The sequence below is a fragment of the Notothenia rossii genome, assembly GCF_949606895.1.
Source record: "Notothenia rossii genome assembly, contig: scaffold_72, whole genome shotgun sequence".
In the NCBI taxonomy this organism is placed as follows: Eukaryota; Metazoa; Chordata; class Actinopteri; order Perciformes; family Nototheniidae; genus Notothenia; species Notothenia rossii.
The window spans coordinates 176484-201961 of record NW_027639908.1 but is presented as its reverse complement, the minus strand read 5'-3'; the positions used below and the strand labels follow the sequence as shown (position 1 = coordinate 201961).

At 42.2% G+C, this 25478-nt stretch overlaps 2 protein-coding genes across 2 annotated transcripts in view; one reads left to right on the top strand and one right to left on the bottom strand.

Annotated features, from left to right (window-relative positions):
• The window catches only part of LOC307027258 (protein NLRC3-like), a gene marked incomplete at its 3' end in the record, with an annotated part of 99381 nt that overhangs the window by 12995 nt on the left and 60908 nt on the right, over window positions 1-25478 (bottom strand). The window lies entirely within an intron of this gene.
• LOC307027266 (uncharacterized protein) lies at window positions 2846-5354 on the top strand (the record flags this gene model as incomplete). Its single annotated transcript, XM_079695475.1, has 10 exons — window positions 2846-2893; window positions 3144-3223; window positions 3388-3550; window positions 3660-3743; window positions 3824-3994; window positions 4085-4260; window positions 4338-4435; window positions 4617-4786; window positions 4897-5135; window positions 5223-5354. Exons 2-10 carry the CDS (start codon window positions 3146-3148, stop codon window positions 5352-5354), a joined length of 1311 nt encoding a protein of 436 aa, XP_079551601.1. The 5' UTR covers window positions 2846-2893; window positions 3144-3145.

The following is a 25478-nucleotide window of genomic DNA, read 5'->3' as shown; positions in this document are numbered from 1 at the left end:
CACACACAGCTGTATTAACCTGGAGCACTATAGCGTTATAAACACAATTATAAACAGGGGTGCACATAACTCTTTTGCCCTGGTTCTCAAAGGAGCACCTGGAGATGTTGCTTGGTGCGCATCCTTAAAATGAAATAAACCGGACCTTTTGAGGGCTACTTGACTTTATGAACAGAGCACTTATATACTAATAAACTACTGGCTTATCTATAAGCCAGTAGAGTAGCTCTCTCAATTCAATGCAATTCAAAGGGGCTTTATTGGCATGAAAGTTAAATTAAACAATGTTGCAAAGCATTACAATACAAAATAATTAACAACATTAACAGACATTTCAAATGTACTGTACTTGGTTAGGATCTGTCTCTGCTTTCTATCTCTGACAGTAGAGAGATACTCTGCCAGCTCATACTCTCTGTTTAGAGCCAGGTAACATTCTAATCTACTTTGGCTTTTACTTTCTTCTTCCCAATGTTGTAAATAGTTGTCTTTACATTGTGTTATAATGCGTTTGACTGTGATTGGTGTTTGGAGAGCAGTGTTGTTGAGAGACTGGTCAGAGTGGCTCTGAGAGGGGGCAGCTAGCCTCAGCACCAGCTGACACAGGGGACTCTTCTCTGGGGTTAGCTCTTGGCTTTGGAGGGCTTTGGAGTGGAGGGTGTCTCGGGGGCTGGATCTAAGGTGGTTAAAGAATGTCAGTGCTCTCTTTTGAGTGTTAATGATCAGTGGGTATCTGCCTAATTCTGCTCTACATGCATTTGTTGGTGTTTTTCTCTGAACACGTAAAATGTATCTGCAGAATTCTGCATGGAAAGACTCTGTTGGATGTTTGTCCCAGCGGGTATAGCTCTGGTGACTGAGTGGACCCCATACTTCACTACCGTACAGCGCAATGGGCTGGATCACACTATCAAAGATTTTGAGCCAGATTTGAATTGGAATTTGGACATTATAAAATGTTCTCTTAATTGCATTAAGAGCTCTTCTGGCTTTTTCTTTGAGTGCATTCACTGCCATGTTGAAACTTCCTGATGCTGTTATGGTTAAACCGAGGTAGGTGTAACTCATACTATGTTCCATGATATGATTATTTATGGTAAACTGGTATTTGTTCTCCTGACATCTGGGGCGTTTTTGGAAAACCATGACATTAGTTTTCTTCATATTGACTGCCAGGGCCCAGTTCTTACAGTACTGGTCTCCTATGTCCAGCTGTTGTTGGAGTCCTTGTTCAGTAGGAGACAGCAGAACAAGGTCATCAGCATAAAGCAGACACTTCACCTCTCTCTCTAGGAGGGAGAGGCCAGGAGCAGCACAGTGATCCAACTGAACAGCAAGTTCATTTATATATATATTAAATAAAGTGGGACTTAAATTGCAACCCTGACGAACACCTCTTCTCTGGGTGAAGAATTCACTTTGTTTGTCTCCAGTTTGAACAGCACACTTATTCCCTAAATACATTGATTCAACCAGATCGTACATTTTGCCCCCTACACCACAATGTAGAAGTCTATAATAGAGCCCTTCGTGCCAAATAGAGTCCAAAGCTTTTTTGAAATCAATGAAACAAGTGAATATCTTCCCATGTTGTGTTTGGTGTACATGTTTGTTAACTAAAGTGTGAAGGGTATATACATGGTCGGTGGTGCGGTGTTTTGGAAGGAAGCCAATTTGATTTTGACTCAAGATGGATTGTCGGTTAAGGAAATCTTGTATTCTTTTATTTAGAATACTACAGAATAATGTTCCAGACAGCTGCTGACACAGATGCCACGGTAGTTCTTAGGGTCTGATTTGTCTCCACTCTTATGAATGGGGGAGATGAGCCCTTTGCACCAGATGGAAACATCCTGACTGCAATATGATATTGAACAGCTTTAATACTGTACCCTGCATCTCTGGGGTGCTGCATCTGAGCATTTCCTTTTGAATGTTGTCTGGGCCACAAGCTTTCCTTGGCCGGAGAGATTGTGTCTGTGTGGTCAACTCTTCCCAAGTCATTGGGAAATCAAGGGGGTCCTGGTGGTCTTTAATAGTTTCTTCTAATGTTTGGAGTTTCTCTTTTGTAATACATTGATCTGAATTCATTAGATTTATTGGTATGTCTTTGTACAAACTTTCAAAATGTTCTCTCCAGATGTCACCGTTTTGGATGGGTAATGCTTGCGGTTGTTTTGTGTTGAAGTTGCTCCACAGATCCCAGAATTGATTTTGATCAATGGCTTTCTCAATATCCTCAAGTTTCATGAGGGTATCATTTTGTTTTTGTTCCTTATTGTACATTTATATTTGTTTAAAAGGTCATTGTATCTAATGCGTAAGGCTGGGTTGTTTGGTTGCCGATGTTTTTCATTTGCTATTTTTCTCAGGTCTTTTCTGATGGTCATTCCTGGTCAAACCATTTGTCAGCGTTTTGCCTTTTAACAGGCTTCCGCTTTTGTTTTACAAGGTCAGCTTTAATAGCTGCCTTGTGAAATATCATATTGATATAATCAATGGCCATGTTTACACCATCTTTGGTAGGAACATATTGATTTTGGTCAAATAGTGCAGTGTTTCCCACACAATGTTAATACTTGGGCGGGCCGCCCAGGTATATTAAGGCCCGCCCAAGTATATTTCGGACCTTTTAAAAAAAAAAATGTATCCGTCCGCGAGCGACGCCATCTGCGAGTGATTAACTAATGGACAATGAGCCCTCGCTCTACGTCTCCTGTGCCTGTTCGCTCTGCGGTTGATTAACTAGGGGACAATAATCCCCCCCTGTTGGCTCTGCGATCGATTAACTAGTGTATGATCCCTCGCTCGACACCTCCTGTTCGTGCTGCCATCGCGTGAAGCAACGAAAAACGGAGAAGACGACGTTAATTTAGAAGACGCGGACACTAAGGTAAAGTAACTATTTTCTCCTTATTGTGTTGCTGTTTTCTGACTTTGGTAGGAGATTCGAATTATTTGAAGTTAGTGGCAACTAAGAGTGTATTTAACGTAACCAGGCCAACTTTGCTGCGTGCAAGTTACGTGTGCTAAATTAAATATAAAAAAGATTATAATTTGTTTTCTCTTCGGGCTATGCCAGTTAGAAGGACACAGATTAACTTTAGCTAAGGTTAGACTGTTCCCCCTGCATTACTCCTCAGATATGAGTATTCAAAAATATTTTAAGAGAATACGGCGTGAGGATGAGGAGGAGAGACGAGGAGAGGAGGAGAGACCACAGGTAACTTAGCCAATGTTAGCATTTTGCTTGCAATGGCAATAATAAATGCATACGTCTCAATAATGATATATGTCGGTTCATTTGACCTGAAATTATACAATTGCAGTCAACAGTGAGTTGCAATGCAGAGACCAAACTAGATTCAAGCTTGTTTTCAATTCTAGCCGGTGGTCAGTGAAGATGCTGGCACAACTAGTCAGAGTACTGAGGGAGAGGCAGCAGGTCCCAGTGTGGTAGAAGCAGCAGCAGGTCCCAGTGTAGAAGCAGGTGCAGGTCCCAGTGTGATACAAGCAGCAGCAGGTCCCAGTGTGGTACAAGCAGGTGCAGGTGAACAAGCAGCACAGTTCCAAGCACCACAGACACAGACACAGACACAGTATAATAGCAAGGAGAACTCTACCATTTAAATGCAGTAATACCAATGCATTATTTTCAGATTCCAAGCATCGCCACTCAGGATGGAACCCTGATTGGCTCAAAATGCCACAGTTCAAGAATTGGCTCTACCTCACCCAGCATGGTATGAATGGCATTTGCAAGTTCATATTTGTAATAAAACTTATTTTTTGTAAGAATTAACACGTTTTTCTTTTTAAAAAGGAATGTTATGCCGAATCTGCAGGCAACACAAGCCTCCAATAAAGAAAGGCCCCTTAAAACGGGCTTTCATAGAAGTTGGGATTCTTGTTTTCCGCAAGGATTATATCGAGCGCCACATCTCCTCAGAGCCTCATCAATATAGTGTAAAGCATCAGGTCTCACTTGCATCAGGTATATCATTTTTTTATGTAAAGCTAATTTCTGCAACCTATCAACCATGTTTGGCTCATATAATGAATGATGTCTTTGCCCTTGGTCTAGGCTACTCAGTGATGCAGGCTTTTGAGCCCACAGTTATTATGGAGCATGAGGCCGTCATAGGTGGATTCAAATGCCTTTACTGGCTAGTAAAGAATGAGATGGCTCACCACACCAACTACCCTAAGCTCTTAAGTTTAGCTCAGCTTTTGGGTTGTGATTACTTTGAAAATCTGAAGGTAAACCTAGTACAAAATGATGCTTGTGAAACTAAGAACTTTAACCAGCTAAATGTTAAATGATGTCTTTTTCTCAGGTGGATCAAAGAAACAATTATCAATCACACAGAATAGTGGATGAAATGCTGGAGATCCTTGCAGAGATAGTAGAGTCGCCTATTTTGGAAGAGATAAGGTCATCAAGCAATCAGCCTAGAGGTTGATGAAACCACAGATGGATCTGTAAACCGCCAGCTGGATTTACATGTTAGGTGGGGTCTTTTTTAAAGGTATGATGTGCATTTAAATAAAGATGTAGGCCTAGTTAAACTTAATATTTATTAATATGTGTGAAAACCTATACATTTTTATTTTAGACACCTGGATAAAGAGGGTTATGTTTTCAACCACTTCCTTGACCTGGTAACTCTGGAAGATGGGAAAGCTGACAGCGTTGTTGCTACCATCAAGAGTGTACTACAGAAGAAGGATCTCCCGGTAGACAGGCTCTACGGACTCGGGACAGACGGTGCAGCAGTGATGACGGGTATGGAGTTTATGGTTAAATCTAATGGATTGTGTGAAATGTGTATTTTCAGCTGTTATTAAAGGAAACAAAATGACGCCCTCAACACTGCATTTAATTCTTAAACTTAGGCCGTCTGAATGGAGTGGCAAAGCAGCTCACAGACAGTTTTCCAAAGCTGGTTTCTGTAGCGTGTGCTGCTCACAGACTAGCACTGGCATGCAAAGATGCCTCAAATGCTGTCAGGTATATGGCACACTTCAGGAACCACCTGCAGGAACTGCACCTATTCTTCAGAAATAGTGCAAATAGGTCAGCCACACTGAGTGCTGCCGCTACCACTCTTGGTCTGAACGACTTGAAAGTCAAGGTGTGTTTTCACCTATTTTCATAATACTATTGTGGTGTCATATTATTTACATATATTTTACTTACCAGTGTTTCTACTTGTTGTTAGGAGGTGAAAGATACAAGGTGGCTATCGCAGCACCTAGCCGTTCAAAAGCTCCAGAGGAACCTTCCAGCTGTGCTGGCTGCTCTGGCAGAAGAAGCGAGCACAAGGAAGTGCCCAGTGGCCAAAGGTCTATAATGTCTGTGCCACATACCGCTTTGTGGCTGCCCTCTACCTTCAGGCAGATGTGCTGCCCCACATTGCAATGCTGTCTAAGGTGTTTCAGAGAGCTGATGTGAACTTTCTCCACATAAAGGAGCAGGTAGATTACAAAGAAATGCATTTGATGCTCCCAGTTATTTGCATTATCCATCCTATTATATTGTTGTCTTTTTCCACATTTAGGTGCCAGTCACACTTGTTACTCTGAGGAGAATTCTGGAGGCAGGCGAGACCCCACTCCCCGGAACGTTCCTTGCTCGCCTACACCAAGACTTGGACAACCCAGGTGGACTTGGGGCGTTTAGCATTGCCAGAGAGGAGGAGAGGATCAGGAGGGGAGCGCCCCCGGGAAGATATGTGGGCCAGATGTGTCAGAGATGTAAATACATCCCTTCTTACTTTTACATTCCAATATTTATTTTCCTTGAACTGAAAAATGTATAATATCATTCCAGGTCCTCAAACCTTACATCTGCAGCCTGGAGAGCAACATTGAGAGCAGGTTCCAGCATATTGAAGTGCTGGGGGCCTTCAGTGTCCTGGGTCCAAAGGCAGTTACCTCCAATGATGTAACCAACATTTCAATGTTGCAGACCCTTGCCAACAAATTCATCCCAGGGCAGGATGCCACAGTTATCCAAGAGTGGACCTCCTACAAGCAGCATGTTCTTGAAGGAACATTTAAGGTTGGTAAATACCTAAATTAATATGAACTTGACGGTTAGAATTGCTTGTTTTGACATCTGTAAATGTTTCAATTATACTGTATACTCATTTGCCCTGCCTTGGCTAATCTCTGAAGGACAAGACACAAGCTGAGATCATGCAGCTCCTGGCCAGTGAGAAGGACGAATGGGCAGAAATATACCCAAACCTCAGCCTTCTCTCTTCAGCGGGGTTGGTCATCCCTGTCTCCAGTGTAAACTGCGAGAGGGATTTTTTCTACGATGAACAGGGTAAGTGTCATTCCCCTGTTACATGTCATTCTGTATAGTTCATTTAAAACAAACTGTCTGTTTTACAGATGAAAGCTGACATGAGAAACCGACTGAAAGGGGAGCACCTGGCTGCATGTATGCGGATAGCAGTCAGTGGACCAGCGGGATGGGATGAGGCGTTCTCATACACACAGGCGTTGGAGCTGTTCTTCAACAAACCTAGACGGATTAAGTGCTCTGACAAACAGTGCCATCTTTGTACAAAATGAATATTGCCATACAGTAATGTAAAGTTAATGAATAAACCTGTTGTTAAAACTTGTTGTTTGTCACATGTGTTGCACGTCACAAAGCCCGCCCCGCGGTCCGCTCACACCGCTCGCAGCCCCCCCCCCTGGCACCTTCCCCCCCAAGTATATTTCAGATCTGTGGGAAAACACTGTAGTGACATGTCATTCATCAGATCAGGTGAGTTCAAGCCATGGTGAATTTGTCTCCACTGTCTGGGGCCCATCTGTAAGTAGGATTTAATGTATACAGCTTACTGGGTCCCCTTGTTGTGTCACTCATTGGACCTGAGACTTTAAAGAACACATTGATTTGGTTGTGGTCTGAAAAGGGGGATTGCTGTCTGACAGTGAATGCACTGATAGTGGAGGGGTCCATGTCAGTGATTGCATAGTCTACTACACTAGACCCTAGAGCTGAGGAGTATGTGAATCTCCCTAAAGAGTCCCCTCTGAACCTGAACATCTCTCTCTCTCTCTCTCTCTCTCTCTCTCTCTCTCTCTCTCTCTCTCTCTCTCTCTCTCTCTCTCTCTCTCTCTCTCTCTCTCTCTCTCTCTCTCTCTCTCTCTCTCTCTCATCTCTCTCTCTCTCTCTCTCTCTCTCTCTCTCTCTCTCTCACTATGTACAGACAGGCCTAAGGCCCGACAGAGATGCACTATCTCTTTGCCATTCTGATTGATTTCAGAGTCAAGGCTGTTCCGATGGCTGACGGTTGGCGTGGTAAACAGGGGGCTCACCAAATACATGGTGGCTGCCTGTGGGTCTATGACATCAGGTTCAATTCTGTTCGTCCGTTCAGATCTCCAGTTAGAAGCACATTTCCCTGGGCCTGAAAGTAGGCTATTTCTGAATGGAGAGTTTCAAAAATGTCTTCTTCAGAATAAGGAGAATCTACTGGGGGTATATAAAGAGCACACACGTATAGATTCCTGTCAGTTATGCCCAGGGCTTGATCTAACCTTAGCCAGATGTGTGATTTACCTTGTTTTACTACTGAGATCTGATGGCAAAGATCTCCTTTTATACCACACCAAGATCCCCCCCGATGTTCTGCCCTTGCGTATGTTTTTTGATTTTATAGAGGGCACCATGACTTCATTATAACCTGGAGGACAGTGAGTGAGCAGATCATCTTTACACCATGTTTCTGTAATATAATTATATCAACATCTTTGATAGATTCTAAGAACTCTGGATTCTCACTCTTAATCTCAAAGGTTGAGGAGTGGGAGTCCCTGAATATTCCAACAGCTTATATGAAAAGAACGCATCTTTTAAAAAATACAAAACAATCAAAATGAACCTGTATAGTGAGACAAATATATAAAAAATAGCTCCGCTGCTGTAGGCGGGGAGGGAGACAAGGAGCAGCTGTTTTCTGATCTCATATTAATGTCATGGATGACATGAGGAGGGGTGTCTGTCCTTGGCAGCAGGGTGGAGACCACAATGCGGGTGTCGGGGAATTCCCTTACTGGCCTGCTCCCGCCATTTTCCTCACTGCCTCAGCAGTGTCCCTACGGAGGGTGTGCAGGTCATTTGTTCCCGTGTGGATCACCAGGTACTGAGGGCTCCTGAGGGTCTCCTTTTCCAACAGCTTCATGGCCTGGCCTGGGGGGCTGCAGTGTTTAGACAGCACCTTTTTATCAGGGAAAAGCTTTCTTGGGTCCAGGAACTTCCCGTTTGAGTCAGCCAGCAGGACCACTTGTGGGTCTTGTTCTTCCTGCTGAGTAGAGGGAGGCTGGGATGGGCAGAGCTGGCTGTGGGCAGCTGGCTGTGTGGGTGTATCAGACGGGCCAGGGTGTTGTTGGGCTGGGTGCTGAGCAGAGAGGGTGGGCCAGGGAGGACACTGGCAGGAAGAGTCTGTGTCTCTCTACTCGTCATTGTGAGGACTGATGAGAGTTTCTCTGTCAGGTGCTGGACCTGCCTGGTGAAGCTCTTCTCTCTACACTCAGCATCCTCCCTCACCTTGGCTAACTGAACACGGAGCACACTGTTCTCCTGTTTGAGTGCCTCTACACTTCCTCTGAGGTCAGATGCCAAAGCCTCGTTGTTGCTCTTGAGCTGCTGGAGGTCCTCTTTAAGCTGCTGCAGAGTGTTGTCTGGGGGACCAGACTGCCTGGCCTGGGTCCGCTCTTTGAATTCTGCAAAGTCCAGCTCCAGCAGGGCCATACTCTCCTTCAGCTGATTGGTGGAGCTGGCCGGTGTGGGAGGGGCAGAGATGGACAAGGTGTTGGGGTTCTCTATTGAGCTCTCATCACCTTCGCTGTCAGAGGGGACATCAGAGGGGACATCAGAGGGGACATCAGAGGGGACATTGATCCTCTTTCTGTCCACCTCAGCTTTCAACAGGGGGAATGCCTCTTGGAAGGACTCCAGGTTGGCTTCCTTCCCTTGGACCATGACCTTTCCTTTGGTGTAGTATGTGATGGTGAGCAGAGGGTCATCTTTGTCAAGGTGTTCATCTTTACACATTTGTAATCTGCCTCCTGAGCCGATGCCCTCTCTGGATACGTATGCATAATTCCTGCACAGAGTATCTTTCCAGATGTAGATGGAATCAGTGAAGAATATGAGGTTCTTCTTCCTTCCTCCTTTTTGTTGGGCATAGTCAGTGAAGAGGACCTCTGGGTTTCCACACAGTGTCTTCTCCTTGTGTTTGTCCTTAGCATTTACACTCTTACATTTAGCAGGATATTCAATCTCTCTTCCCTCTGCTCTGAGAGCTGAGAAGTTCGTTTTTGCCTGCTGGACAGTTTCCATGGCGACCACTTGTTTTGTTCCAAAGAGAGGCTAGGCTAATTAATTAGCTTACAAATACTTTTCTTTTCCTTTCTTTTTATCTTCATGAAATAATTCACAGTTTATAATGTTCCGCTACCTTCTTTGGTGCAGCTCCTTCCAACAGTGGCAGGTAACAGCTGGCAGCCCACAGCTGGCAGCCCACAGATAGCAGCCCACAGCTGGCAGCCCACAGCTGGCAGCCCACAGCTGGCAGCCCACAGCTGGCAGCCCACAGCTAGCAGCCCACAGCTGGCAGCCCACAGCTAGCAGCCCACAGCTGGCAGCCCACAGCTGGCAGCCCACAGCTGGCAGCCCACAGCTGGCAGCCCACAGCTAGCAGCCCACAGCTGGCAGCCCACAGCTGGCAGCCCACAGCTAGCAGCCCACAGCTGGCAGCCCACAGCTAGCAGCCCACAGCTAGCAGCCCACAGCTGGCAGCCCACAGCTAGCAGCCCACAGCTGGCAGCCCACAGCTAGCAGCCCACAGCTGGCAGCCCACAGCTGGCAGCCCACAGCTGGCAGCCCACAGCTGGCAGCCCACAGCTAGCAGCCCACAGCTGGCAGCCCACAGCTAGCAGCCCACAGCTGCCAGCCCACAGCTAGCAGCCCACAGCTAGACGGTTGACAGTTGTCAATTGGTAGTTGAAAGCTAGTTTGTAGTTTCAACTCAAAAATACATCCAAAAATGGCGTTTCTTCCTCTGGTTTCTGTTGATCAATGTCGTTAACTCTTCTTTGGAGTTCATTCTGCAGATTTTCCTATAAAATGTCTCACTTTTTAGGTCCAATTTCGATTTTTTTGTTCAGGAGCTCATTTCTGATGCAGCTTACTCAAAACAATTCAATTCATCTCTCTCTCTCTCTCTCTATATATATATATATATATATATATATATATATAAACTCCTCTCTATATATATATATATATATATAAACTATCAGTGTTTGACATCAAAGCTCCAACTCTCCTCGTGTCTCTCTGAGTCCTGACTCTACATTGCTGCAGAAGTTTCCCTTACACATAGAATTTGCAGTGAATTAATAGCAATAGAAATATGGAAAGGATGCAGAAATATCAACAGAATGTTAGTGATTTGTAAAAAGCTTGAGTTAATGCTTTGCAGGTCTGTCTCCAACACAACGAGCATAAACATTTATAATGTTTTCTGAATGAGATCGCTTTGGTTAAAGCTAGGCTAACATTTGAGCTGCTCCATCATCGCTCAGAGTGACTTCATGTAGTCATAATTACAGCAGTGAGTATATTGTTGAATATGAGCTGCTGTAGAGCTCTGCTCTCCTCTCTGATTCCCCTCAGACCGTCAGAGACCACAGGAGCACAATCTCAACTCTGACAGGCTTTTGGAACAGAGCGCCACAAACTTTAAGCTCAAGTTGAAATGTTTCTCGCTGCACGAATACGCAGGTGACATGAATTTAACATCTTCACTTTATTCGTGTTGCCCGGCACGGATCTGGGTCTTTGCATTGACTCTACATGTGATCTCTCAAAACTCTGTTATATCTGCTAATGCTAAACACAACCAGCTGAGCAGGTTATTACTATTCATTAATAATATATATCATAAACATGCCCAAGTAGTCCAATATATTTAGTTTTGAGAATTTTCAGTCTTTAACAATATTTTTGCAATTTAAAATCATTTTATGCCACTGATACAATGATGATGTTGCATCTTGAAATATCCTTAAATAATGTTAGCTTACTCAGGGCTCCTGCAGGTTTCACCAACTCAAATCTAAGACTTTTTAAGACTACTTTGAATAGAATTTAAGACCTATTTCATGGCAAGAAAGTATGAAGAAAAAAATTGCTATGAAAGAAGAAATACATCCCATAATCACTTTCAAAGTAAATGTATTCACGTTCAACATAAGAACGATGACTGAACATACTGTAACAGCATAACAGTACACAGAACTGTGTTAGCCTGTTAGACAAAAAGTGTGTGTCAATTCAAAACCTTTATTTATTCAGGTGAAAACTCAGAGATCATTGACCTCTTTTTCAATGGTGACCTGCTGCAAGTAGGTTCCAACATGAATACAAACATGACAGAAAAACAAAGAGGACATCATATGGCATATTTACATTGACTACAGTTTGTATAGCGAGTAGCATTTACAGATACCAACAGTTTCCGATTGGATAGCATCTAACCTTGCTTTAAAAACATGTAATGGAACCAAACTGCTCAACTTCCATTCCTTTTGCAGACTGTTCCAAATTAGCGGAGCTGCGCATCTAAAAGCTGTCTTCCCTAAGACAGTCCTAGCAGTTGGCACATTTAATAAAACCACAGCATTCGATCTCAGGCAGTAGCCACTTACAATACGCTGTGAGATCAGGGAGCAGATGTAGGATGGAAGTTTCCCTAACATTGCTTTGTAAATAAAAAGATACCAGTGACTGAGCCTCCGTACAGTTAGTGAAAGCAAACCTGCCCTTGCATACAGGGTACAGTGATGGGTTCATGCTTTACAGTTTGTCACAAATCTCAGAGCACTGTGATATGCAGCATCTAACTTGATCAGGTAATTGGCAGGTGCATTCATATAGATCAGATCACCATAGTCCAGCACAGGTCAAAAGGTCACAGAGCCTTTTCCTGGCCTCAAGTGAGAAACAGGACTTGTTCCTGAAGAAGAAACCTAGCCTAACCCTCAGCTTTTTAAGCAGGTTATTGACATGAGGTTTAAAAGTGAGACAATCATCAAGCCAGATACCAAGGTGTTTATAAGAGGGATCCACTTTGAGTACTTGTCCTTGCATAGTAACGATATCTACAACAGGCTCTGGTGTTTTTTTAGCTTTAGAAAAGAGCTTTATCTTGGTTTTACCAACATTTAAAATAAGCTTTAGTTCAGAGAGCTGAGTCTGAATAATGTTAAAAACAGCCTGTAATTTAACACCAGCCTCCTGAATGGAGGGACCTGCACAGTACATCACGGTATCATCCGCATACAAATGTAAAGTAGCTTCATCCACATGTTCACCTAAACTGTTGATATATATGGAGAATAAAAGTGGAACTAAAACAGAACCTTGAGGAACACCATTAGTAATGTTTAACCACTCAGAAGACAGCCCATCAAAGTGAACACATTGGGACCTTTCAGAGAGGTAGTTCACAAACCACCCCACTGCATGGCTCGATATGCCAATACTGAGTAGCCTCTGCTTTAAGATGTGATGATCGACGGTATCAAACGCTTTGGACAGGTCAATGAACAGAGCTGCACAACTCTGCTTATTATCTAAGATACTCTTAATGTCATTCACCTCTTTCATTGTGGCAGTGATGGTGCTGTGTTGCTTTCTGAAGCCTGACTGATGTTTAGACAGGATGTCATGTTTACATAAAAACTCCTTTACCTGTTCACTCACTAGTCGTTCGAGCACTTTAGCCAGTACTGACAATTTAGAGATTGGCCTATAGTTATTTAAAATAGTTGCCTCCCCTCCTTTTAGTAGAGGCAGGACATAAGCTGACTTCCATACTTTTGGAATTGTATTTGTGCTGAGGGAGAGGTTAAAAAGAGAAGTAAGAGATGGAGCAATAAAATCTGCAGCTATCTTTAAATAGAAAGGCTCTACGTTGTCCGGGCCAGCCGGTTCCCTAGGATCTAACTTGGATAAAGCTTCAAGAACAACATCAACAGTAAAAGGAGTAAAACTGAAAGGGTTTTCCAGACCACATTGTTCAGAGTCACGGATTGGGGTGTTCACAGAAGCAGAGTTAGAAACAGAATCAAACAGAGAGCCACAGGACACAAAATGCTCTTTAAAGGCCCAGTGAAGTGCATGTTTTTGCACCAAAATGAAATGGCAGTTTCATTCCTTACATATCATTGTGCCTGTTCATGGCTTTTTAATAATTCATAATTAATGAATTAATGAATTATTAATGTTGCCGTCTGAGCCTAACGGAAGTTGCAGACGATAGTGGCTGTGACGTCACAAGATGTACCCAGTTGCGATTGTAAACATGGCGGAGACTCTGGAAAGTGATACTAGTGTGAGAGAAATGATTGATTTGGACAGCTTTTCGGATAGATGAGGAAAGTGATCAATCTGGTGCACTTTGAGGGCAACATTAAGAGATTTATGGATACAGCTCTCAACACTCATATGAAACATATATTTCAATAATCAAAAAACATTGGAAGGATTTCTTAACCTATTTTATACAACTAATATCACATAGATGGAAATATTTGTTTACATAGATGACCAAACCCACTGAGATAACTTAGGCTACAGTTTACCTCCCTGAGCTGACGTTATCTCTCTCAGTCCACAGGAGAGCACTCTCCCTCTCCTTATTGTTGAAACAGCTAATCTCCGTTAGCTCCGAGCTAGCACCAGATGCTAACAACAACCCTGTAACTCTCTCAGTCTCTCTTTCTCTCTCTCTCGAATCGACCAGTGGCCTTTATTTATCATGATCAATCAAAGAATCTACGAAACAATGACACCAGCCAGGCTCACCTTCATCTTTTGGGAACAGAAACATCGCCACTTCGGCAGACTTGACATTACTACAGCCAGCGGCAATGCATCGTTTCCCCTGTGTTTTTCATCCCTCTTTCTTCACTGTCGCCTCCATTGTCAGGTTTTCTCGATTGGCAATCACTTCCAGTCGACTCCGACACACTTTCCAGGGAAATACTAGCTCAAAAACGTTGAGAAATTCGACTTTGAAAAAGAGAAAAAACGAACGGTGGTGAATGTAAACAGTGCGGCGGCGTCCATCTCGTGACGTCACGCAGTAGATCGCAAGCCACGCCCACGAAGGCGAAGGTCGACTGCAGATTTCCCCGGCAAATTCAAAACTCGTCAAATTCGTTGCTATTCCAACATCCTTTGATTTGGGTTCCAATGGACAATTTTGGTCATTACTATACATATTAGCATAACAGATCATGCACAGGTGCACACTTCACAGGGAATTTAAAGCAATGTAACATGGTGGCCCTGTCTGATATAGATCCAGATGCTGTGGTGAGGCACGGAGGTAGCTCATTACGGATCTCACCGGGGGATATCGATTTTATGGCTTTCCAACATTTCCTAGGATTATTTAGGTTTTCTTTGGCAACTGACAGATAATACTTAGACTTAGCACTTTTGACATTTGAAGTTAAGCTATTCCTTAGCTGCCTAAACCGTAGCCATTCTACCTCTGAGCCTGATTTCCTAGCCTTTGCCCAGGCCTTGTTTCTCTCATGAAGGAGACTGGACAGTTCAGCAGAAAACCAAGGATTGTTTCGTCCCTTCACTCTAAATGTACGCAGAGGTGCATGTCTATCAATGATCTCCATAAAACCAAGATAAAAATGAGACCATGCAGTTTCTACATCTGCACACAGATCCATTTTTCCCCTATCAAACCCAAACAGGTCATGAACAAAACCCTGCTCCACAAAATGTGTTGTGTCTCTTACTGATAATACGAGGTTTAACCTTTTGGACCTTAGTGTCCCTGATTGTGGCTACAGCACAGAGATCACTCACATCATTCACTAATACTCCCACAGATGAGTATTTATAGGGAACATTAGTTAGAATGAGATCAATTAGGGAGGGTTTATTAGGGCCTTAATGTTAGGGCGAGTAGGACTGTCTATAATCTGAGTAATGTTCAAAGAGGTACAAAGGTTTTTTAAATCCTCTGACACTGAAGTTAACCAGTCCCAGTTCAAATCTCCAAGTAGCACTATTTCCTTGTAGGCAAGTTGAGATAAAAGTTTTGCGAATGAAGATAAAGAGTCCTTGACAGCTGAGGGGGGTCTGTAGCAGCCCACCACCATGACCTGTTGACCCTTTGCTACTTCGATGTTTAAGACTAAAAATTCTATTTGTTTACTCATCGATTTGGAAACCATCTTGGTTACACAAAACTTATTTTTCACAAATGGCAACGCCACCACCTTTTTTAGGACGGTCGGTACGATATACACTATAACCATTAAGTAAATGTCAGAGGCCAACATAGATTTATCTAGCCACGTTTCTGATAAGACAATGACATCAGCATCAGTCGAGCTCGCCCAAAATCTAACTTAGGTAACAGACTGCGCACATTTAAGTGAATGAATCCCAACCCAGATCTAGAATTAAAATCAGAAGGAGTAGCTATCTGACTACTGCTGCTGCTGCTGCTGCTGCTGGGCGGTCCAGGGTTTGGCTGCACATTCCCTGATAGTAACAATAATAAAAATACCAAGCACCTTTTTCTCTTAACCAACACACATACATTGTCAACTGTATTAGAGTCACCAGCAAACTCCGCGAAAGTGAGATTAGAGTTCAAAAAACAGTTCTGAAGAACCATCATAGCAGACAAGTGAGAAAGACAAACATTTGTTGAAATGAATGTCCGCGACAAGGCAACCAGTAATTGTTTGTGTAACACATCCGAAACCCTACAGGGGATGTCCACTGCGGGCGGTAGAACAGACCTGAATCCAGTCGATTTCTCAGGAGGACTAGCGATTTCCTCATTGTCCAACACAGTCAATAGGTACAGCAGAATCACGATATGGGCCATTTTCCCAGTCCAGCACACAGTATCCGCGATGTTCCTGGGGCAAAATCCACGTCAGGACAGCAGCAAGGAACAGGCGAGGAAGCAGTGTGGCAGCGCTCCGGTTTCTCCGCGGTATCCCCAGATCAGGCCTCCGCACCAGCAGAAGCAGAAACAGCCGTGGCAGATCCTCCCCCGTACAGCAGCGACAGGTGGGAGCAGGACTCCAACAGCGGAACCAAGACAGGTGGATGGCGGGCCTTCAGCCGTGGGAGCTCCTCCGCGGCGAATCCTCCTCCGCACCTCCGCACACGATAGGTGAAAGCGGGCCTCCACAGCAGCAGAAGCAGGACGAGTGGATGGCAGCCCAGCCGTGGTAAATTCCCGAAGCGTGTAGCCACTCCGTCTCACCTAACCCCAACGTTAGCTCGCAGGTGACTGAGTCTATGTCTAAGAAGTAAACAAAGGAGTCCTATGGAGGTGTTTCCGGCTAATGATCGTCAGAGTCGGCGGACCAAGAGATCCTGCCTGCACTGATGTACTCTGACACTGTGTGTGTGTGTGTGTGTGTGTGTGTGTGTGTGTGTGTGTGTGTGTGTGTGTGTGTGTGTGTGTGTGTGTGTGTGTGTGTGTGTGTGTGTGGTGCTAGATCGTATACCTCCTGGGTTTTAGGCGGCGGAAGTGACGTAATCTTGGATGAGAAGTCGGCAACTTTTGTATTAAAAGTTTAACGTTTACCCTAAATAGAGGAGAGTTCCGCTCACGCACCTCTTGTCACAAATATGGGGTTCAACCTGTTAAGCCCCATTCCCCCGCGGGCGGGGAAAAAATCGCAACATCTGCAAGAAACAGCATCTGAGGGCTTCTTAACATTTAAAAACCTATTAATGTGTCATACCCACTTAAAGGGAAGAAACTCAGCTATCAGACAATATTAACAATTTTTAGCAAAACGAAACTTAAGGGTAATAACAAAGGCTCTGAATTAGCCCTGAGCGAAAAAGTGATAACACACTTAGCACAGAAATCACGTTAATATACCCTTATTACTTATCGTATCTGCACAAACAAGATATCGATTAGCAAGCTGAGATTCCACAGATTCAACAAGTATTGGTGTCATTACTGACCGATCCGAACTCGCGACATGAGAAGCTAACAAAGACATCACCCCACGTATCATTAGGTAGCCAACACGGCAATATGTCTTACCTTTGTTGTTTTCTGATCAAAAGTTGTGTTCAATAGCATTAAAACGATAAAACGCTGCTGAAGGTTAATCCAATGTGTCTGTGTCACTTTGAAATGATTTCTGATAATCCATCAGCAATAAACCTAGTTTTACGTTTTCAGATTTCAGAGCATAAGAGAGGTTTCCCTTTGGGCAAACTGTGTGCGCATAGCTCTCATTTATCAATGGTAATGTGTGTGTGTGTGTGTATGTGGAAATCCCCCTTCGATTCTATTGGCTCTAACGGTTCAAAAGAGATGTCAATCATCAAAATCGACCAATGGGTTCCAGAGAAACGGCAAATACACCCATTTCCACCCAAATGACCGCAGAGGTGTTTTTTTTCTTTGCTAAACCTCTCTAAGAAGGTCAAATGTCACTTTTTTTCCATCAATCTTGATACAGGGTACTTATTCCTAAAGCTTTTAGTCTACTATCCCATCATTCAAGAGTGGATTCCACTATAAGTAATGGTTTATTTTTGGACCGACACTATAATTGACATTTTTTTGCCATGTTCAATCTGAATTTACTTTAAAATAAAAAAAATCTATATTGATTCTGACATTTCTACATCCAACTCACAGGTTTATCATTGCTTTGAGAAAAAAGATTATTAATTTACACCTTTTAGAAGGGAAGTAATTTGTTATGGGAATGTCATTTTAGAGCCTGAGACCTGAAAAACAGGCTTGGGGCTTATAGTTTTTCTCGATTGCTAACAAACAAAAATTATACATAAAGCACAATTATTTTAACTGACACTCAAAGAGCAAAACATCAGCTCAAATCTCCAAAAACGTTTTCAGCTTTTCACATAATTTGCAAATCAACGTGACACTTTTTGCAAACCACTGCACACGTTTCTCCACGTCAGACACAGCAATCTGACATAAAGTCACGTGTTAGCAGGTTTAAAACACTGATATTCAAAATGCCTCACACATGGACCAATGATCAAGAAACACGTTCCACCTGACCAGGCACCTGAGAGCATCATTGTTGGCTCATCAATCAGGATGTTAGCACTTTAAAAAGACCAGAGGTGAGTACTTTCTTACAGCAACAATGGAAGCCAACATGGAAGCAAGAGCAAGAGGAAGAGGAAGAGGAAGAGCTGGGCTGGGGGTGAGAGGAGGAGGAAGAGGTGGGTGTGAGTGAGAGGAGGAGGAAGAGTACTCTCTAATGAAATGAAATGTTATCAACCATGGTTTGACGATGAGAGAGGACGTTCAGAGGGTTCAGCCTAATCTAAACCGATTTACTGTTGCCTCTGTAATCCGGACACTTAGACTTGAAAACAGGTTACCAGTTTTTAGCTCTGCATAATTCATGATATATCAGAGCTTATATCTGTTGTGTGAAACATATTCATTACTGTAATTGAATTGTTAGCATGTTGCATACTATACTGTACAGAAATCCTGCACAATGTACTGTGGTAAACTTACTTTTATGCAACGCAGACACTGACCAACCACTATATCTTTTAGGGATGCACCGAATATTCTGCCGCCGAAAATTATCGGCCGAAAATGGTTAAAAAGGCTCTTTCGGCCGAAAGGGTTTTAGCACCGAAAAAATATCACCGAATGTCAGAGAACAGGGTTACGTTGGTAAGCTAACGTGTTGTTGTGATGACGTAATCAAAACGCGGCGACAAGCACGGCGCGCGACCATGCTCGCGGCTGGCTCACAGCCAACATGTCTGCCGCTTGGAGATATTTAAAAATATCAGAGAAAGAGGCGCGGATTGCGATTTGTAAAACGTGTTCAGCTGAAATGTCTCAAGGGGGTGTAACTGCAAAGACTTTCACCACTTCGGGATTACTCCACCACTTGAAATCAAAACACCCGGACAAATATGCGGAGTATGATCAAATCACAAGCACTGACAGCGAGAGACTGTTCAGCGCTGCCTCTCATGTGCTTGATGAGAAGAGGAACAGACTTATGGCTGATAAAGCAGAGAAGCTACTGTTCATTAAAAAGAACCTCCCACTTTTCCTTAATAAGTAGACGAGGCTGGCTTATCATAAGCTTATCTAGTTCTACATGTCTACTCTATACCCACTTTCCTGAACCATTTTCATTGTGAGTTATAATTCACCATCTCAGGTTATCATTAGGGGGAAATGACAGCAGCACAGTGTTCAATATATTCTACTTTCGGTATCTAAATGATACAATGTTGTTTACATTGCTCATGAGGACAGACAGCCTTATTTACAGATTCTTGAAATTCAATTGTAATTTCATTTGTAAAAAGTTACATTCATGTGGATTTATCCAGTTTGCACATTTGTATGCATGCACTTATAGGTGCATTTGTTGTTGTTGAAGGCCTGGCTGTTACAGTCTTTATTTACACTAGTTAGTTGTAGGCCTACTGGCCTAGATGTTTATTTGAAAGCACCGTGGCTTTGTTCTGAATGCACTTTGTTCTAGTTATCCTACAGAGAAAAGAAAATGCACTTGACTTGGAATGAATGTACTGTATGCATTCAAAAGTGCTGAATAAATGTTTTATGGACCCATAATAGTGATTATTATTTAAGTTAAGTTTTGCCATAATCATGTCTTTTTCCATAATCAGGTAGCTGAACAACATTGGTAAAAAATGTATACATTATATATATATATATTTCTATTAATCATTTTCGGCCTTTCGGCATTCGGTTTTCGGCCAACTGTTTCCTATTTTGGGTATCGGTTTCGGCCAAGAATTTCCCATTCGGTGCATCCCTAATATCTTTGTTGTTTATCTGAAGGACTGAGAAAAGAAGAGGTGTAGGTGGAAGGCCAAGGATGTTCAATGAGGTACAGGAAGCAGCAGCTACAAACTTGGTTTTGACAAACAATGCCATCACACTTAGAGAGATCCGAAGCAGAGTAACTATGTGCTGAGATGCATTAGTTTTGAATAAAATATGAGTTTGTTTCATCAACTCATTTGTATTTCTTCATTTACTGTATTTCTGTAAACTCAAGCTACTTTCTCTGCAGAACCCTCTATGTACAGAGCATAGCCCATAACAGATGAAAGTGCTTTAGGTAGGGATGTAACGATATACCGAATATCGCGGTATCGCGGTAAATAAACTTCCCAATACCGTCGTGAGACTGACAAAATCTACCGCGATTTTTAAAAAAAAGAATTAAAAAAAAAAAAAAGTTTTTTTTATTTTTTTAAAAACCTTTATTTAACCAGGTGGTCCCATTGAGATCATCGATCTCTTTTTCAAGAGAGACCTGTCTAACATGGCAGCAAGTAGGTTACAACATGAAAATAAAACAACAGATAACACAAAAGGACATCGTATTTACAGGGCTACATTTAAACACCTAGAGACATTGACAAGTACCAACCATATATTTATATCTCGCCATGTCAATAAGCCTGGCGTTAGACTTTTTCGCTGTCCGTCATTTCGACAGACAGGATCGTAAAATATCCGTCATAATCCCTTATTACCCGTCGGGTCTGAAAAGTTCACGATAGAGCATGCTCATGAACTGTCAACGGGGGGGGGGGGGCGGTGTTATACCGTGTGTGCATGCACCTCGCGGGACGCGCACAGCGTAAAGCAAGACCTCCCAGACATGTATTGATCTGTACGGCAAAGTACGGTTTGGAAACTATATCATTTCCTTTTGGAGGGCATGCATAACACAGCATAATACCAGAGCCTGGCTGCGGGGAAACGTTGGCGCTGTTCCGAGTTTGTTCTAATCTGTCAAAATGACAGACTGCTTTCAGATTTTTCCTTCATTGTTAAATAAAATATTCGGTTAACGCGACCACTGGTGTCCCAGCAACATCAGTACCAAGCGAGAGAGTTGTTTCCAGAGCAGGGGATATTGTAAATGCCCAAACATCCCAGCTTATAAATACCTGGAAATGTGGACATTCTCATATGCCTAAAAACCTGTCTGATGATGCTGAGTGAGTGACTAGTGAGTTTGAGTTGAGTTACTTGAAAAACTAAAGTGAAACTTGATTTATTTTATTGCAGGGTCTGATTATTAAATGTCCTTGTTTATTTGTGAGATGCAGTGGCATAAAGAAAATGCTTACTTTGTTTGGTAGTAGCAGTAGGCTAATAGTAGGTACAAAAACACTGGTTTTCTTGTTCCAGTCTGTTACTGTCACTTTGTTTTTGACACTTTAAAATACTGCTATCCTACAAAAATGCTGTAAAAATCAGATTTACTATGTAATAAAAAAACATTTTCCGAGTAAAAAAATGTTTTATTGAAAAAAAAAAATCTGAATTTTTTTTCTTCTTCCCTTTATTATTCAATATCGCGATAAATACCGTACCGTGGACTTGTTATCGCGATATTATCGTACCGTGAGTTTTTGGTATCGTTACATCCCTAGCTTTAGGTGATGCTCAGCAGTGTGTAGCTGGGTGGTCAAACCATCTAGTGTTAATAATGAAGTGTGTTATATTTGGTGCAAAAGTTTGCATTTGGTAAGTGTTTGTCGTTTTGAGTGAAGTTCTTCACTTAGCAGGAGAAATTAGGTGTTTTGCACTTTGGGTGTGTGGTTTTGTGAATTGTGTTTAGTGTTCTGAGAAACTGAGCAATTAAAAAAAAAATGTGTGTTAGCAATCGAGAAAAACTGTAATTTACATTTTTGTCAAAGAGATGCTGATTTGAAACCGTTGTTACATACAGTTACGGCATTTCCTATTTCTGCCGGAGAGAGGGGAGGCCGTCCCAAAGCTTGCTGCTGTATTTACTCCCTCCATCTGACAGGAGGGAGCCTCGTTGAGCTGCGAGTGTGGCTACAGACGGAGTTCACTCCGTCACGGAGGGGTAGGGTCGAGGGAGTGGTTTGGGCCTGTGTGTGTGTCTGTCTGTGTGTGTGTGTGTGTGTGTGTGTGTGTGTGTGTGTGTGTGTGTGTGAATGTAAAACGTGCAAAGCAACGCAGTGGACACTGAAACGTGCACATAAATTAAATAAATAACATAAGCCTTTTGTTTAACCCTCCGGTATCACTGTGGACGTTTTTGTCCATCTGGGTCATTTTTCATTTTGCAATAACTTTGGTTGTGTTGGTGCAAAAGGCCTGATTTTTAGTAAGAAGGGTATTTTTCTCGATCTATTTTGGAATTCCAATTTTTGAAATCGGTCTTTAATTCACTGTGTAACAAATCGACTACGCAAATTAGTCATTTGAGACAAAAATGTCCACTGCAAAATACTTTGATAAAAACATTATATTAAAAATATTATATTTTTTCACAACTTTTTTGGGTTCAATCTTTAAAGCAACTTCCACCCTAATAGAAAATACCAAAAATGTAATCATTTTCAGGATTTTAACCCTTTAAATGCCATTTTGAATACATGAAACCGCTGTTTTTTTTTCATGATGAAAACAGAGAAAATTAGTTATTTTGCAAAAAATACATGTCTGGGGACTGGCTTTTTTTTTTTATCACAGTCTTGGATACGTCAAAGATTAGCAGCAAAATTGCCAAAATTGTTAAAAAAGTGTTTTATTTTTGTGCTGACTCCTTTCAAGCACCTTTTAATATAATGTTTTTATCAAAGTCTTTTGCAGTGGACATTTGTGTCTCGAATGACTAATTTGCGTAGTCCAATCGAATGATACCGGAGGGTTAAATAATAAACCCAACGCCCTGTTGTTGTTAGGGGAAACACTAAGTTTCTATTTTATTTGCTGAACACAAAGTCCAACATGTAGAGTGTGAGGATGATTTCACTAGTAGATGATTTACTATCGCTGATGATGCCAGTAGCAAGAGTTCAATTAAACTTTGTTACTGTACTCTACTGAGTTTCTTTACTGAGATCATTAAAAAGAAGTTTAGATTATCATATTACATAAAAACTAGGGCTGTCAAACGATTGCAATTTTTAATCAGATTAATCACAGCTTAAAAATTAATGAATCAGATTAATCACCATTCGAACTATGTCCAAAATATGCCATTTCTTTATGTGTATTGTTGTGGGAATAGAAAGATAAATGAAAGAAGGCGGATATATCCATTTCACATACAGTATGTTTATTATAACATTGCTCTGTGTGTCAGAATGAAAGACAGCCCACACACCTATCAATCATCAAACCGTGGGGTCTTATTTCATTACGTGTTGATTTCTATCAACACGTAATGTTGTATCGATGTATATAGAGATGTACTACAGCAAAAGTATTCTCCGTCAGGACTTCCTGCAACAACACCACGCCGTTATCTTGATTCTGATTGGCCAGAAGACATTATCAAAGATGTTCTATTGAGAAGACGATCACTACGTGAGAAAAGTTTTCAAAACCGTTTCTAGTCTTCGGTGTTTCCAGACAAGTGGCTACTGAAATCAATCTGACTAACTGCTGTCTGAGTGATTTACTCCGCGAGTTGGCAGACTTTATTTTTGCTTACTTTAACATCATTTTTCAAGGTGGGGCTAAGACATTTCTTGGAATGACTGTAGCCCAGACATACCCTGGCGCTGCCACTGGTGAGATGTATGGGGCGGGCCATTCTGCACATGCGTTAAATGCGTTAAATATTTTAACGCAATTAATTTAAAAATGAATTACCGCCGTTAACGCGATAATTTTGACAGTATTAATAAAAACTGAATCATCTTCAGGTCAGTTTACAGCAGAAACTCTTACTTTGTGCCCGAGGGTCCAGGTTCATTGCTGAAGTCTGGACGATCCCCCATAGACCGGACTGGAAACCCGTCCTCTTCCTTATCTCTTAAATCACTCATCTTCTTCAGTCTGAGAGAAAACACACACATACACACACACACACACACACACACACACACACACACACACACACACACACACACACACACACACACACACACACACACACACACACACACACACACACACACACACACACACACACACACACACACACACACACACACACACACACACACACACACACACACACACACACACACACACACACAGTTAAAGAACATCAACTCAGTCAGACTTCAGACAGGCCGCTCTCCATTTTGACTGCGCTGAGCTGTCACATGTTATGTTGCTCTGATGATTCAGAAACCAGGAAATAAAAAAGGTTCACAACACTTGCAGAAGTCTCATTGGACTCTAGGACGCTGATGTTCTGACATCCAGTCTAACAGAGTAAATAATGAATGTGTTAGAAAGCAGATCCTGGTGTTAACACTCACCCTGTTGTTCTCCTCCTGCTCCGTTCAGCTGTAAAATGGAGTCTGGCAGTCTGACTTCATACTTTCACTTTCAACTTCCTTCCCTTCCTGTCATACTGTAGTTCCTCTTTTTGTTTCATAACCAGCCAACAGGTACTGGAATTATTTTCAGTAAACTAGAAATAGACATGTAGCTAAAAGTAAATTCAACAGAGTAACTTAACTTCCAGAAACTCCTCTCTCTCTCTCTCGCTCTACTTCTCTCTCTATTTCTCTCTCTCTCGCTCTACACATGCACTCTCTCTCTTAAAGGGATAGGCTTCCCTAGCCTGCATTATGCTACTATTACAGTATATACAGTAAAACATCGGCAAAGGCACAATGACAAACAGGACAACCACTTAGGAACATTTCGAAATAATGTATTCGTAAAATAAAACAAAGATCTGAGAAAATACAATTACCCACAGAATGTACAAAATAAAATAAGGCATTTGTTTACTAAGATAACAGGTGTGAACAAAATGGTCTATTTCCCTCTTCATGTCGCATACATACAGTTCAAATAACTGAACATTAGCTTATAACCGTGTTCAAGTCTCACAACGCTTTCGCGGGTTTGCAACGTCACAAAGCCCCCCACATTTAGCCTAGCCAACATTAGCTTAGCCGCAATTAGCTAAGTCACCATTAGCTTAGCCGCAATTAGCTGAGTAACCACTAACTTAGCCGCAATTAGCTTAGTCACCATTAGCTTAGCTGTAATTAGCTTGGTCACCATTAGCTTAGCCGGAATTAGCTGAGTAACCACTAGCTTAGCCGCAATTAGCTGAGTAACCACTAACTTAGCTGTAATTAGCTAAGTCACCATTAGCTTAGCCGGAATTAGCTTACACTATTTAGCGCCAATAAGCTTCATATTATAATAATAATAATAATAATACATGAGACTTGTATAGCGCTTTTCAGGAAACTCAAAGACGCTTTGACAGAGAATTAAAAAAACAAAAAAACAAAGAAAAATACAAAAAGAGATAAACAAAACAGAAAATAGGGGGGGGTAGTCAGTTGTGGTTGAATGCTGTGTTTAACAGGTGGGTTTTGAGTGATGTTAAACAATAATCATATC